The 15,030-nt window shown below is 48.2% G+C and overlaps 1 protein-coding gene across 1 annotated transcript in view; it reads right to left on the bottom strand.

The window, feature by feature from the left end:
- Positions 1-433: 433 nt before the first annotated feature.
- Positions 434-15,030, bottom strand: part of C1H2orf73 (chromosome 1 C2orf73 homolog) — a 28,389-nt gene continuing 13,792 nt past the window's right edge. Inside the window, exons 4-5 of the mRNA XM_053284518.1 lie at positions 8,221-8,336; positions 434-1,194 (exon numbers count right to left, since the gene is read on the bottom strand). Of these exons, the coding sequence (XP_053140493.1) occupies positions 766-1,194; positions 8,221-8,336 (545 nt within the window). The 3' untranslated portion in view covers positions 434-765. The remainder of the gene's footprint in view (positions 1,195-8,220; positions 8,337-15,030) is intronic.

The raw sequence follows: 15,030 nt of genomic DNA, 5'->3' as shown, positions 1-15,030 counted from the left end.
AGAGGAGGGGTACAAACGTAAAGTCTGAAATAATGGGCATGACATTAGGAGGAGAAATCTATATATGTAGCTGACATCTAATCCACAGTCCTGACCTAAAATCAAATCCATTCGGAGCCTTCGGGAACATGTTACAGCAAAAGTGAAGGTTACTATAAAGGTGCCTTTCCTGCCTCCGCTGAGCCATGGAACATAACTTGCATTCTTACAGACTGTAGCAAATTGTCCCATGAAGCTGTCACCGTTTCCTTTGGAAACAACAACAGCTTCTATTCATCACAGGATGACATCACAGAACATTCAAAGAAATCATACTTCTTGCACTGATATGCCATGATCTACACTTCCTCTCTCAATGCATGCTTTTAAAGATATCTGATCTCAAAGACACGCATTTTTAAAGGAAAGGAAACCTACTGTGTAACATTAAAAATTAGCAAAATATCAGAATCACTTTAATCACTGACATCATCATTAATTATTCATTCCTAACATTCTTAATCAGTCTTGATACTAAGTACCTCCCCTTGCAAATGAGCAATCCAGATAATTTTCCATAAGCCCATAAAAATCCAACTGCACCAGTGGGGGGAGAAAATTAAAGATTCATGTGCTGTTGTTTTTAATGGGCCCCCAGTTTTCTAGAGGCATCTCAAAGCGTGCTTGCAGCTGCTGTTATGTAAGGGCAGAGTGTGTTGCCTTGAACAATTTGCTAGTATCAGTTTGTCTTGGGTGTTGCTGCAATTACAGCAGGCCAGCTCCCCCTCACTGGGACGGCCCTTCTAAGCAGTCTGAATTTCTTCTGGCGATTGCAGTTTTATGAAGAGGAGGCAAATGGTCCTGAAGTGTATCAAGAGATCTCTTCCTCAGTGGCTTGGGAGGCATTTCCCCAGGGGGATACCTAACTTGCGCTTGGGTTGACTGAGAAATCCCAGAACTCTCCTGCCGCCTTTCAGAGGATGACGGGTTTGCCTTGGCTCCGGCACTGGCGTTTGTTTTTGATAAGTGAGTGCCAGAGTCTAGTGTCTCCTGGGAATCCGGCAAGCGAAGGGAGGGTGAGGTCAGGCAGCTTTCTGCTGAGTTTCCTTCCTCTGTTTTTGGCTGTTCCAATGGACCTGACCCTTGAGTGGATGGCAGCACTTGGGTTCTCTCCCTCCTCGGCGTTATCTCTGTCCACACAAAAGTACCGCATTTCTGGAAAGAGGAAAGAAAGGTTGATGCTAACTAGGGGTTGCGTATAGAGGCTGAGGAGATGCAGCTGTGAGCTCTTAGCTCAAGTGCTGGCACTGCGTCCCTGTCTCTGCCTCACTCTGGCCCACTGCCTGTGTTTTGATAGCTGGGAGTAGGAGCAGAAGGGCTGAGCTGTCCGATCTTCTGATTCATGAAATGGGGAAGAACAAGAATGCTTGGGAGAGGTGCAACAAGCAGCAAGAAGATGCAGCTTCTCTTTTGCTCTTGCTGCTGCCCCAAGTTCTCGTTTCCAAGAGTTTTCCTGCCCGCAACATGTCTGCCTTTCTTTTCCTTTTGCTGGGCAAAGCTTATTCCCATCAGATTGCATGTCTTGCTACATAGGTTGCTATGGATACCATTCGAAACCTTTGCTTTTGCAAGCCAAAATATTTACAGTTGCTTCCCAAATGACTTTTGCCATTAGGGTCTCATGAGAAGAACAGACTCCAGTATCTTTATTTCTTTTTTCAAGTTAACAAAATGAAAAAAAGAAGTTGAAACACAAAGGAGTCAGTCTTCTTCTGGAATGTCTGTGATAAAAGATTCTCCACTTGTGCATCAACATTCCTCATGGGAAACCACTAGGAAGAATTACTTTTCCCAGATGGGAAAATTTCCCAGAAACTACATTTCCCAGAAACTACATTGCCCTTGCACATCCTCCCAGCATCCCTGCATGTCCTCCCAGTATCCCTTCACAGCCTCTCGGCATCCCCTCCACTTCCTCCTCCTGGTCAGCACTGGGCACTGCTGGTTCCGGTGAAAAGCCCACCCACCAGTATTGGTAACAGAAGGGGGAAACACACACACTCCACATACACAGAGCACCAGCAGATTGCTACAAATTCACCAGCATCGGAATGTCCGATTCACAGTCCTACCATTTAGAGATCTGATTCAAAGTTTACTGGCATCAACTGGAATCTTTTAGCTAGCGTTCCTTGTCTTCTATTGCTTCTTCCCCTTCCACCCTCTGCAGTCAATCCTGGCCTCTCCCACATCAGTAGCTTGTCTATATATTGTAGTGCGCAAGTCCACTCAGCACAGCCAGGGCCCGTGTCAGGGGCTGGCATAGCTCAGTAGTTGACGACAGGCCCACAGCCTCAGAGGGGCTCACTGCTGATCCCTGTAACACCTCTGTGCCCATAGCCTTCGTGTGGTGGTGGGGAGACACTCTCTGCTCTCATGGGGTCTACCCAAGTAGGAAGAGGCCCATGAAGGGCAGCATGCCAAGAGCCCCTGCAGTTTTTAACCCTTCCTGAGTACAGTAGCACATTGATGTTCTAGACAGCTGCTGTCATTCAGTTATCCACGCCCTGGAAACATCCAGGCTAGACTACTGCTGTGTGTTGTGTATTGGGCTGCCCTTGAAGACTACTAAGAAACTACAGCTGGTTCAGCATATGACAGCCAGATTACTGATCTAGGTGGCCAGATTTGGCTTTTAAAAGGCCAAATTCTGGCTTACGGCCCATTTGACCCACGAGTATACCCCTTAGGTTCTGGCAACTCTGTTTACTGATCAGAACTGGTAGGTTCATAATGCGTCTTGACAGTGTGAAAGCAGCTTCACCAACTTCCTAACTAGACTGGCAATTATGATCACGAAAGGTCTTTCTTGGAGTGCCCTCCATCCGTATTTGAAAGCCAACAGGAAAAGACCTTCTCTGTGGTGGCTTCTTGGCCTCTGAAATACTGTCCCCAGACCTGCATGCCTGGTGCCCAACCTGATGAGACTCAGGCCAAACCCTTTTCATTTGTCCAGGCTTTCCATTAAAAAAAAAAGGCTGACCAATATCCAGACTAACGAAGCAATGGTGTGGTGAGAACACAAGCCCGATTCAGACACTAAGTTTTATGAGTATACAGACCTTTAAATGCATGGTACAGATAGGACATGTACATCTGTACTTGTGTTCAACATGACATGTGAATGACTGTACCCGTGTACAGATCTGTACCTGTGTACACTGTAGAGAGAATGTTCCACTGTAAACATAACTTGTAAATGGTTCTACAATGCACACTATGGGGAAGGGGAGATTTTTGTCAGTCTCCCCTTCCCTTTATAGCTAACTCTGACCCCACCCCCACAAAATATATAACCCTGAGGGCTGTGTGACTCTCAGGGACATATTTGCAAGAGTCATTGTTGGTTACAGAGATACTGATGAAAATCACTATTTCCCCACAGCACATGCAGTGTTGAGCCACACACATTTTGTTAGTCTGGATGCTGGCCAATGACCTTTTTTAAAAAACCTGCTGTTTATTAATTATTTATACTGTTGTAATGGCAGCTTTGTGTATTAGGTCTGTGATGTTTATCTTTGATGGGACTGTTGTTTTAAGTTGTCATTAAGTGTGTGTTGTTGTTTTTTAACTACTGTTATGTTGTGTTGAGAATTCTTAACTGTAAGGCAGGATATACATTTTCAAATAAACTGTCAGTCTGTCTACCATATTTACCCAAATAGAAGGTGACTCTGAATTTAAGACAATGCCTTAAACGGTAGAGGTTAAATACAGGTGATACGTATATCTACCCCAAAGAAAGAGGTCTCTGAACTTAAGATGACACATGCCCTCCCCGCCAACACATTTAACAGGAAGGAACTGGGGGGAAACCTTGTCTTGGATTTAGGTAAATATGGTAGCTAGCTAACTATAGCTAGTTTTTAACATTTCATCACACATTAATGTGATCAAGAAACAGAACACAGGATTGTGTGCTGCAGATAAGAACAGGGTGGGAATAGATCAGAGGCATGCAGGTGTTTCTTTACCTAGCACGTAAAAGCATTTGCTTTTCCTTAGCTGTTTTTGTGCCCATCTAATTTCCTTGTAAATACATGTAAAATTCACTAAGGAACACAATAAATAAAACTATCTGGCATTGTAATTTCTGGCTGATGTCAAATCTGGCACAGCTGAGATGGTTCACCACACAAAACAATAAAGGAATTATTATTTTGCTGGCGTTACAAGCCCAATGAGATTTTTTTTTTTAAAAAAAGATGTTTCCTAATATGACAGGAAATGGTTGGACATCCCCTTAACAAAGGAAGATTTTATACCCATTTGTTGGAAATGCACAGTGATTAAAATGTTTGGCAATACATGTTGTCTGCTATTAATGAGGTTGTCAGGGTGGAGCTGGAAATGAATCCTCCAATTTATTTGTTAAACTATTTACTTGCAGGGTTGTGTTTGGTGAAAGTAACAGATAATAAACCGCTTTGGACAGTACTCCAGTGGCCCGTGAAATGGGGACGCACCAAAAGCCCATCTGTCTTGATATCTTTTGTGGATGTTTCGATGTCTAGGGATGTGCACGAAGTGTGATTCGATCACTGATTTGAAGCCCGTGCACCCAGGAGTGTAGCTATAATTGAGCAGATGGGTTCAAAGAACCCGGGCCCCAGAGCTTCTGAGGGCCCCCCAGCTCCACCCCTCCCTATTTTCTTCATTATCTCCCCTCACTATGAGAGGCCGCCGGGGAGAGGGGCAAACGCGTGCCCCCTCTTCCCTAGCTATGCCCCTGCAGGCACCTTTAAAAGAGAGGAGAGCAGATTTTAACCTGCTCCTCATGCTCTCCAGTTGCCCTCATGTGCTGGCGGTACTCCCTCCGAGTGGCAGAGGAGCAGAAACAAACCAGCTCTCCTCCCTTTTAAAGGTGCCCGGGCTGTGCTTCAAATCAGTGATTGAATCACATTTTGTGCACATCCCGATCAATGTCATCCTTTATCATGTGGGGAGGGTGATTCCTTCCAATTGCTACTCTGCATGTGACCCAAATGCTAGTTTCAACCACAAAAGGCTTCCTTCGTTGCACTGGTTGGGAAAGTAGCATCCGAACCAGTCCATGATCTCATGGATAACTTGCTAACTGTGGCAAGAATTGTTGCCACTCAGAATGGGAAGGATAATGGTCTGGTTCAGATCTAATCCTCTACTTTTCTATGTGAATACACTTCAGACATACACTATGTGCTTGCACATGCTCTCTTCCTTTTGCATGCACAGGAGGATGAGCGTGAAACCTTCCATTTTAGAACAAATCGTAATTCCATGTTATGTTAACAAGCTAGGATATCATAGGAAGCTGCCATATACTGAGTCAGGTCATTGGTCCTCCTAGCTCAGTATTATCTACTCGGACCGGCAATGGCTTTTCCAAGGTTTCAGGCAGGGGTCTTCCCCAGCCCTAGCCGGAGATGGCAGGGACTGAACCCGAGATCGTCTTCATGCAAAACAGATGCTCTTCCGCTGAGCAGGTGCGGAGGGAGGCCAGCCGTGGCCTGGGTTCTGACTGCTGCCGTGGCCCCCCTAGCCCTGCCCCCTACATCAGCATCTGACCTAGGGAGCGTTTAGCCACACCCCCTGCATCCGATGTCAGACATGGGGGCGTGGTTTAGATCCAGCACTGCATTCACAGTGCGTCCGGAGCGTTTCTCCCTCCCCTTTTAAAGGCAGGGAGAGGCGCTCTGGGCCATGCCGCAAATGCAGCACTGGAGGATCTAGCTCACAAACGGGGCGTGGGAGCTCAATCTAGCCAGCACTGCAGGAGAGCCCCTCCGGCCACGCTGGGAACGCAGCACTGTCCGATTTAGCTCCCGCATCTGATGTTGGACGCAGAGGGCATGTCAGGGGCGCAAGGCACAGCCTCTCTGAGGGGTGGCAGTCCGTGTTCTTTGAACCGGTTCACTCAGTGGTGACTCTGCCCCTGCCGCTGAGCTATGGCTCCATTATATGATCCTGGTTTGTTCTTAACAAACTCGAGCTAGAACAAACTTCCTCCAAGGCTCCCCACAGTTCATCTGTCATGCAGAGCTGTGGTTTGTTGTCAAGTGGAAGGGGAAGCTTTCACTCTCTCGAGTGTGAGAGAGGGGAGGAGGAGCATGTGAGCCTGCAGCTTTCCAGAGGGAGAAAGGGAAGGGGAAGGTGTGCTCTCTGCAAAGTGCAAATATGTCCCTTACCTTCAGGGGCATATTTGCATATTGTACAGAGTATTTCTGGGGCAGAAAGGGAGATCAGCAAAAAAATACCCACCCCCACCCTGCATACAAGCACACATGCTTCAGAAGGAGGCACAGGGCAGTTGCACATATGCTGTTTTGAACTCCCTGTGCACAACAATAGGGTGGATGTTGGCCAATCTGATTTTTAAAACATAGAGTATTAAACATGGGTGATATTTTCCTTCTCTCCCTTTTACAGTTGGAGGCAAGCATTTTAGAAAACTTTGATTCAAATTAAGGAGTCCCACAGGGCCTGATTATAATCTGCATTGGGCTGCAAAACATTCACAATGGAAGTCCACTGTGGCTGGGGATGATGGGAGTTGTAGTCCAACAACATCTGGGGACCGAAGTTTGAGAACTCCTGCCTTAAGCCACTGTTTTTCATCCTAACCTGCTTTCCAGAGATGTTGTAAGGATAAAAGCGGGGAACCATGTTCGGTGCTTGGAGCATCTTGGAGGAAGAGCAGAATAAATATCTGAGATATAGTTGGTCATCTCTGATCAAAGCCACTTCAGTGCAAAAAAGAAGTTAGGCCAAGCTCCAGGACCTCACTCCTTGCTCACCTTATAATTGCATGACGTCTGTATCAGGGATTTTTGTCCTAGGACAATGTTTTTCATTGTAAGGCCCAGAGGCCAGTGACGGCCCCCAGCAACCCTAAGTGCTGCTCCTTAATTATTTATTGGGCCCATGTGAAGTTTTGGCTAAAGCCGAATAATCTGCACAGTCTCCCCGGCATCATCTGGAGGCAACCATTCCCATCGTGCAGTGCTGTGCCTTGCCCAGCGCTGGGGGGTCTCCTTTAAGGGAATCTGAACCTCTAGAGTAGGGGTGTGCACAAACGGTTTGATAGCGAACCGGTCCGCCGTGAACCGGGCTGTTTCGACAGCTGGGTCATGGACTGGACTGGCCTTCAGGAAAGGCGGGCTGGTCCAAGGTCTAATTGGCCCTGGTTTGACTTGAATCGGTTCACCGGTTCAAGTGGCTATAAAGTTGTCGGTAAAGGGGATAAAGCTTAGGGTGGCTGGTGAGGGCAGGCAGTGCTGGGATGGGGTGGGGGGCAAGAGGCACCTTTGAAAGTAATTGAGAAGGTACTGCTTACTGGCCTGGTACCGCTCCTGGGAGCTCCCGGCACTCACCGACGCGCATATGTGGTGGTCGAGTGAGTGCTGGGAGCTGTGCTGTCACCACACAGGCTGCAGCTTCCAGGAGTGGTACTGTGCCAGGAAGCAGCACCTTCTCATTTACTTTTAAAGGTGCCTCTTGACTTCCGTGCCCCTGGCACTGGCTGCCCTCACTGGCTGCCCTAAGCGTTATCCCTTCTACAAGCAACTTTAGAGCTGCTCGAATCGGCAAACCGGTTCAAGCTAGTTCAGTTGAACTGACTGGCTGGGCTGGGCTGTTCGGCCAAACCGGTTTGTGGACCAGTGGGTCGGTCTGGATTCGGACCGAACTGTGAAAAACAGTCCGTGCACACCCCTACCCTAGAGCCCCTGCACAATTTTGGAAGATATGCACAAAATGCTGGAAAGTGTAGCCCTTCCTAGTCCTTTCCTCCTAAAGAGAGGGCTCTTTCTCTCTTAAAGGGCCTCTCCCAGCCCTGAAAAAAGTTCAGTGCTCTATGGAAGTCAGCACAGAGGGAAATGGCTCTCACACTGAAGGTGTTGTTTTTTGGCTAGAGTGGCCCCTGCTTTTAAAACAGTGAAGATCACTGTCCTAGGATCTCTGTTATTGCAATGAAGTTGTAACTTGCCAAACCCAATAATTCATACTCTTGCCTTCCTCTCTAAGGCCTCAGGGCCAATAAGACAGCAGGCGTGCCATTTGCTAATACCAAATGCTGGCAATTCTAACACGCATGATCACATTCCATAGTGCTAGAACAATGTGTTGGAAACCTTGAGATAAACACAGCCCTCTGGCTTCCTGCTGGATCTTAATAGCGCAGGATACACATGGCCTTACCTTCCCTTGGTAGGGGACACAGGGAGTTGCTCTGGCATCGTAGTGGTGTTTGAAGGAGAGCTGCTCTTGGAAAATTCTCGGAAGGCTGGTCGGCGTCCGAGGACAGGCAAGAGGAACTGCAATATTCAACAGTCCAATTTGTAGTGGAAATCAGATACGGTGGCTGACATCCAGACCATGTTGCTCAATAGTACTGTTCAGAAGTTACTCTAAAGCAGGGGTGGGCAAATTTGGCCCTCCAGCTGTTCTTGAACTACAACTCCCATCATTCCCAGCCACAATTTATTGGAGGGACAGGTTTGCCCACCCCTGCTCTAAAGGACTACTTAATTTCAATAGGACTACTCAGGAGCAATTTAATCCAGATGTCAGCCACTACATGTTTGCCCCACCCCAGATAGATAGATAGATAGATAGATAGACATACACATACACCATTTAGAACAACAACAAAAAAGTTAGCAGTGTGTGAAAGCAGGTTGGAATCTGATGGAGAAGGCCATTAATGGCTATTAATCATTATCTATCTATCTATCTATCTATCTATCTATCTATCTATCTATCATATTTTTCTACTGCCTGCTATGTATACCTCTAAGTGGTGTACAGAATTTAAAATATGTAAGAGTCACAAATTAAAATACATGACAATAAAAACAATAGAATAAAATGATTAAAACAGGTTTTTAAAACTATTAAAACCAATTCTAATTAAAAGCCTGAGAGAACAGAAAGGTCTTGAGGTTCTTCCTGAAAACAAACAGAGGAGATGCTCTTATTTCAGCAGGGAGCATATTCCAAAGCCCTGGGGCAGCCACAGAGAAAGCCTGGTCCTGGGTCGCCACCAAACGAGCTGGTGGCAACTGTAACCGGACCTCTCCAGAAGATCGTAACAGGCGGCGGGGATTATGACAAAGGAGGTGCTCTCTCAAATAGTCTGGACCCAAGCCATTAAGGGCTTTATAGGTAACTAGTATTTTTAAGCCCGTTATGATAACGGGCGCTAGCTTTCTATCCCGTCTTTTCTGTCTCTCTCTCTCTCTCTCTTTCTGTCTCTTTTTCCCCCACTTGTCCCCTCTCTCTTTTTGTTTTGTGTTTTTGTTGTTGTCTCTGTTTTTGTTCTTCCTTATTTTGCTTTTACTTTTTGGGGGGGGTTGTGGATGAATAACGGCCAAAATGGCCCATGAGAAGGTGGCCGCCCCCGCCTATTGCCCTCCCGCGCACCCAGCTGCCGGAGCCCACCTTACCCGCTCCAGCTCGAAGGAGAAGAGAGGAACTCGGGAACAGAGCTACTCTCTGTGTTAAGCTGCTGCCCATACTGTCGCAATGGACGCAATAGGCGTCCTTTGCGTCCATAGCGGCAGTTTGAGCAGTGACTTAGCACAGAGAGGAGCTCTGCTCGTGAGCTCCTCTCTTTTCCCTCGGGCTGGAGCGGGTAAGGTGGTCTTCGGCAGCTGGGTGGGCGGGAGGGCGATAGGCGGGGGCGGCGACCTTCTCATGGGCCATTTTGGCCCTTAATCTTTGGGGGGGGGAGCGGCGAAGGTGATTTTGGGCAGCTGGGAGGGCGGGTGAGCAGGCGGCGGCGGCTGTGAGCGGGCGGGGGCCTCGTTGGCAGCTTCGCCGCCACCTCGCCCAGCTTCATTTTGGGCAGCTGGGAGGGTGGGTGAGCAGGCGGGGGCGACGGCTGTGAGCGGGCGGGGGCCTCGTTGGCGGCTTCGCCACCACCTCGCCCAGCTTCCCTGTCCCCCGTCTCGGTCTTCCCCCGCTGCCATTGCCCTCGCCTTTTTCAGGGCGGCCGCTTCTGGTTGCCTCGTCCTCCTCTCGCCGTGCCGCAGCTCATGGCCGAGGCGGCGGCTCCGCCGCCGCCTCGGCCACTTTCCCCCGCCGCCACACACCAGCTAATGGCCACCCATGGCTGTGGGACACTGGTGTCTGTGGTCCTGTGTCCCTTGGGCTCTTCTGGGCCTGCGCTTCGCGCAGGCCCAGAACAGCCCAGGGAGGCAGGGACGCAGATCCCCAACGTTCCAAGGCCATGGCCACTCACTTAGCCTTTTATTATATAGGATAACCAGCACTTTGTATTTCACCTGGAAACATATCGGCAGTCAGTGCAGTTCTTTCAAAACCGGTGTTATGTAGTCCCTTCGTGTTATCCCAGTGACCAGTCTGGCGGCCGCATTCTGTACCAATTGTAGTTTCCAGACAATGTACAAAGGTATCCCCATGTGGAGCGCATCACAGTAATCAAGCCTGGAGGCTACCAGATGGGCCAGTCATGATGGGCATATGCAAGAGGCATTAGGACACTGACTACTACTTGCTGGAGGACAATAGCAAAAGAGAGAGATTGCTTCCCAGTCCCACTTGTGGGCTCTTTAGAGGTATATGACTGGCCAATGAGAGAAGCAGAATGCTGGACTAGGTGGACCTTTGGTCCAATCATCCAGCAGGGCTCCTCTCTTATGTGCTGCTGTCCACCAAGAACACAGGAAGCGGCCTTATTCGGAGTCAGATCATTGGCTGATCTAGCTCAGTATCGATTACTCAGATTGGCAGCAGCTCACCAGGGTTTCAGACAGAGAGTTGCTGTTTTTGTTTTTGTTTTTAGTCCTACTGGGAGATGGACTGAACCTGGGACCTTCTACATGCTAAGCAGATGCTCTGCCACTGAGCTGCAGCCCCATCCCACAGGTTAAAACATAATGAATGTGTATTTGTATACCACCTTTCATCAAGGTGAAACAAAAATAATACAATTACATGAAAATAAAACACTGCTGACATCCTAACTAACAAAGTACCAGTGCCACAGGAGAGGCATTGGTGCTTCTATAAAGTTCAGCTTACTAAGCTCCACTGCTGGCTCAGCATTGGGGGCAAATTTTGATGACCTCCCTTTCCCCAAGAAGCACTCTGTGACACCCAAAAATATGTCCCTGAGAGTCACTCAGCCCTCAGGGACATATTTTCAGAGGGCATCTGGGGGAAGGAGAGGTCTCTGAAATTTACACACACACATACTAGCACTGATGCAACATTAGTCTGTATCTCATCAGAAGTACTGGTGCAGCGAGCCATTCTGGGAGAAGGCGAGATGAGCAAAGCTCCTCCCCCTGTGCATGAGCATCTGCACTTCAGAAGCAGGAGTACATACACTGCATTTTGGGCTATGCACACAGAGTTTTAATCAGGATGTCACCTTTGCTTTGCTAGGAGGTCAGTCTAACCTACCCCACAGGGCTTTTGTGAGGCTAAAACACAAATATAAGCTCCTTGGGGGAAGGCTGGGACAGAAAGAGAACAATCACTTGGCATTCAACACCTATCCACTATTTTAGCACCCTTGTCCATAATACCTTGCAGCCATAAAAACATAAGAAGAGCCTGCTGGATCAGACAATATGTCCATCTAAGCCAGCGTCCTGCCTCCCTTAGTGGTCATCCAGATATCTCTTGGGAAGCCCATAAGCCGAACATGAAGGCAATAGCTCTCCTTTGCTGTTCTGCTCCCAACAACTGGTATTCAGAGGTATACTGCCTGTGATCTATATAGTCAATCTGACTATCTGCATCCACACTATGGATGGGTTCATACAAACAGCGGCAAGTAAGCAGAAGGGAGCCATAGGCTCCCAATGAATGCATGTTTTGGGCATGAGCTGGTACTTCTGCTCATTTCCGTGTCATCTGAACAGAAATGTCAGATTGCCAGTGTCAAGTCCCCTCTGTCAACCAACATCTATAACCAACATTTGAAGTTGAGCAGAGAATTGCAGGTGGCGGAGGAGATCCAACCTTGTCAACTCAACACTTCTGGGTTTGGACGACATGGAACTGAGTGAATGCACTCAGGTGTGTGCTGGGAATGGAAAGCTGGGAAGATGAATGGAATGGAGAGCTGGAGGAGAACTGGTCTTGTGGTGGCAAGCATGGATTGTCCCCTTTGCAAAGCAGGGTCCATCCTGGTTTGAATTTGAATGGGTGACTACATGTGAGCACTGTAAGAAATTCCCTTTAGGGGATGGGGCCACTCAGGGAAGAGTATCTTGCATTCTACTTGCATGCAGAAGGTCCCAAGTTCCCTCCCTGGCATCTTCATGATAGGGCTGAGAGAAACTCCTGCCTTGTAACCTTGGAGAAGCCACTGCCAGTCTATGTAGACAATACTGAGCTAGATGGACCAATGGTCTGGCTCAGGACCATTGGACTTATGTTCCTAAGAGTGTGCTCTTGCTGGGAACCAGCGTTTTCCTTCTACTTATTTGATGCTGGCTGTCTGAACCTGCCCCATGCATAATTCTGTAAACTGGTATCACATCTCATCAGAGCCCTTCCTGTCTCTGAGCTCTGGAGGTGTTATGTCTTCATGACAGATGTTCCACATCATGTCTCATTTGGCTTTAAGATACACCAGTGGATTCCAAGGAGAGAGTCTCTACATGGCAGATTCCCCCACCTGCATTCCAAGAGCAATCATCTCTCTGCCATGGCAGATTCCAAAGAAATGAGTTAGCTCTTGGAATCTTTCTGGGGAGGGTCCTTGCCCAGTACATTCTCTTGTTCTGGAAATGCGAAGGGCTCATCCCATCTTGTTTTGTTCCCCTTGTGCTCCAAGCACTCATGCCTAAAGAATTTTGCCAGAACTGAAAGCCTGCCACAGTTCTAGCCAAGTGGCCATTAAAGTGAAATACATCATACTGGCCATTCAACGCCTCGTCTTCAGTGGCACCAACAAGTCTACAGCACCCTGACAAGCTTCAGAAACAGACACCAAACCAGCCCTGTTGAATCAGCACAGGCAGATGCCTGTTCAAGAGCCCCTGTTCTTGCCAGGGGTGGTTGACATAGAAACATAGGAAGCTTCCTCACACTGAGTCAGACCCTTGGTCCATCTAGCTCAGTAGTGTGTGCACACTGGCCGGTAGCAGTTCTCCAAGGTTTCCGGCAGGAGAACCTCCCAGCCCTACTTGGAGATGCCAGGGAGTGAACCTGGGACCTCACGCATGCAAGCAGATATCTTACCACTGAGCTTACAGCCAAATTTTTTCTTTTTAAAAAAGTGATTCCCTGACTGCAGTTTGAATTGGCACAGTCCATTAAAAACCCCCACTGTGCCATGTGATACAAATATGGCACATTTTATAAGCCAGTGGCCCACAGGACATCAACAAAAGTTCCCAAAGTGGTTTACATAGATATAAATAAATAAATAAAGATGGATCCCTGTCCCCAAAGGGCTCACAATCTAAAAAGGAAACGTAAGCTAGACACCAGCGACAGTCACTGGAGGGATGCTGTGCTGGGGTTGGATAGGGCCAGTTGCTCTCCCACTGCTAAATAAAGAGAACCGCCACTTTTAAAAGGTGCCTCTTTGCCCAGTTAGCAGTGGGTGATTCTGTTGCACACTAACTAGATTATGACTCTTGCTCTCTTCAAACAACTCTGCCTCTTCCTGTAGGGAACCAGTCGCTGGCTCAACTGTGAACCGATCAGGGGAGGTTGGGTCCATGATCGAACTGCACCAAGCCCGGTTCAGGTGAACTGGTTCAGCAGCGGACAGGTGGCTGGGCGGATCAGTGAGAGAAGTAGTAAGGCTCTTACCCAGCCGGTGCAACTGCCAGCGCCATGGCTCACTCGCCTGCCCTGGTGCAGCCCCAAAGCACATGCAATGCTTTGTTAGGAAGCTGCCCCTGCACACAGTGGTGCAGTTCCGGCCTCGGCAGATGCGTGGAGGCCATTTGCATGGCATCTGCACATGCACAGAGGCCATTTGCATGATCACGCAAATTGTGCCCGTGCATGCAAATCTGCCACTTTGAATCAGGGTGGATGACATCATCACAAGCTGTGCTCCTGAGGTGTCCTTATGAGTCCCTCCAACTGTACCAAATTTGGTCCAAATAGTTTAGGCGGTTCACAACTTATCCCACTTCCAAGTCAAATGTTCATGCATCCGCCATCTTGAACTGGGGTGGGTGACCTAATCACAAATGATACTGTTGAGGTGTCCCTATGTGTCACTACAACTGTACCAACTTTGGTCCAAATCGGCCCAGGCAATGTGAAGTTGATAGGGACATACACAGAGACACAGACACAGCTGGGTGATCTCATCAGCTTACTTCCCTTAAGGTAAGTAGGCTAAAAAGCCCTGCTGATTTAGACCAAAGGCCCACCATTCTGTTAGTCCAGCATTTTGTTTCCAGTTGCTTCTGGAAAGCTTCCAAGCAGAACAACAGTCCTCCCTATCATCTGTCCCCAGCATCTGGAACTGACAGATATACATCCACTGTCTGTTTAGCTATGACAGCTCAGAGCAGTTGATAAAACGTATCTGCCTCGAATTGGGGTTTAATCCCTTTCTAAAGCCACCTGAGACGTTTTGGATCTGCTTCGGATCTGCTTCTCCTCACAAATGCCTCCACAGTTCTGCCTTCAACTTCTCCACAATAATTCAGCACAGATCACTACTCAGCTTGTTTGTGGGTGACTGATGGTGGTTGAGCTACACCCAGGCAGAAACTCAGAGCGGCACTTCCAGCCGCATCCTGGTGTTTACAAGGGGGGAAGAATCACTTCCATATGTCCTCCTCGTGTTTATTGCACGGCCGAGGCACAGGCAGCTGTCTGTCTGGATTCGGGCCGAAGCTCCTGGGAGCAAGGGGGCAGCTTCCCATGGAGACTCTGGGTCCAGCAAAGCTATTTTGGAAAAAGCCTATGCGCAATGAGATATTCTGTAGGAAGCACGCATCGTTCCTGTGAGTCTGATTTTTGCAGGTGTTGGAAATGATCTTTTGTTTCAGTTTCAGA

Source organism: Hemicordylus capensis, chromosome 1 (assembly GCF_027244095.1).
Source record: "Hemicordylus capensis ecotype Gifberg chromosome 1, rHemCap1.1.pri, whole genome shotgun sequence".
Classification (NCBI taxonomy): domain Eukaryota; kingdom Metazoa; phylum Chordata; class Lepidosauria; order Squamata; family Cordylidae; genus Hemicordylus; species Hemicordylus capensis.
Note: the sequence above shows the minus strand (reverse complement) of the source record. Positions and strands in the feature narration are given on the sequence as shown.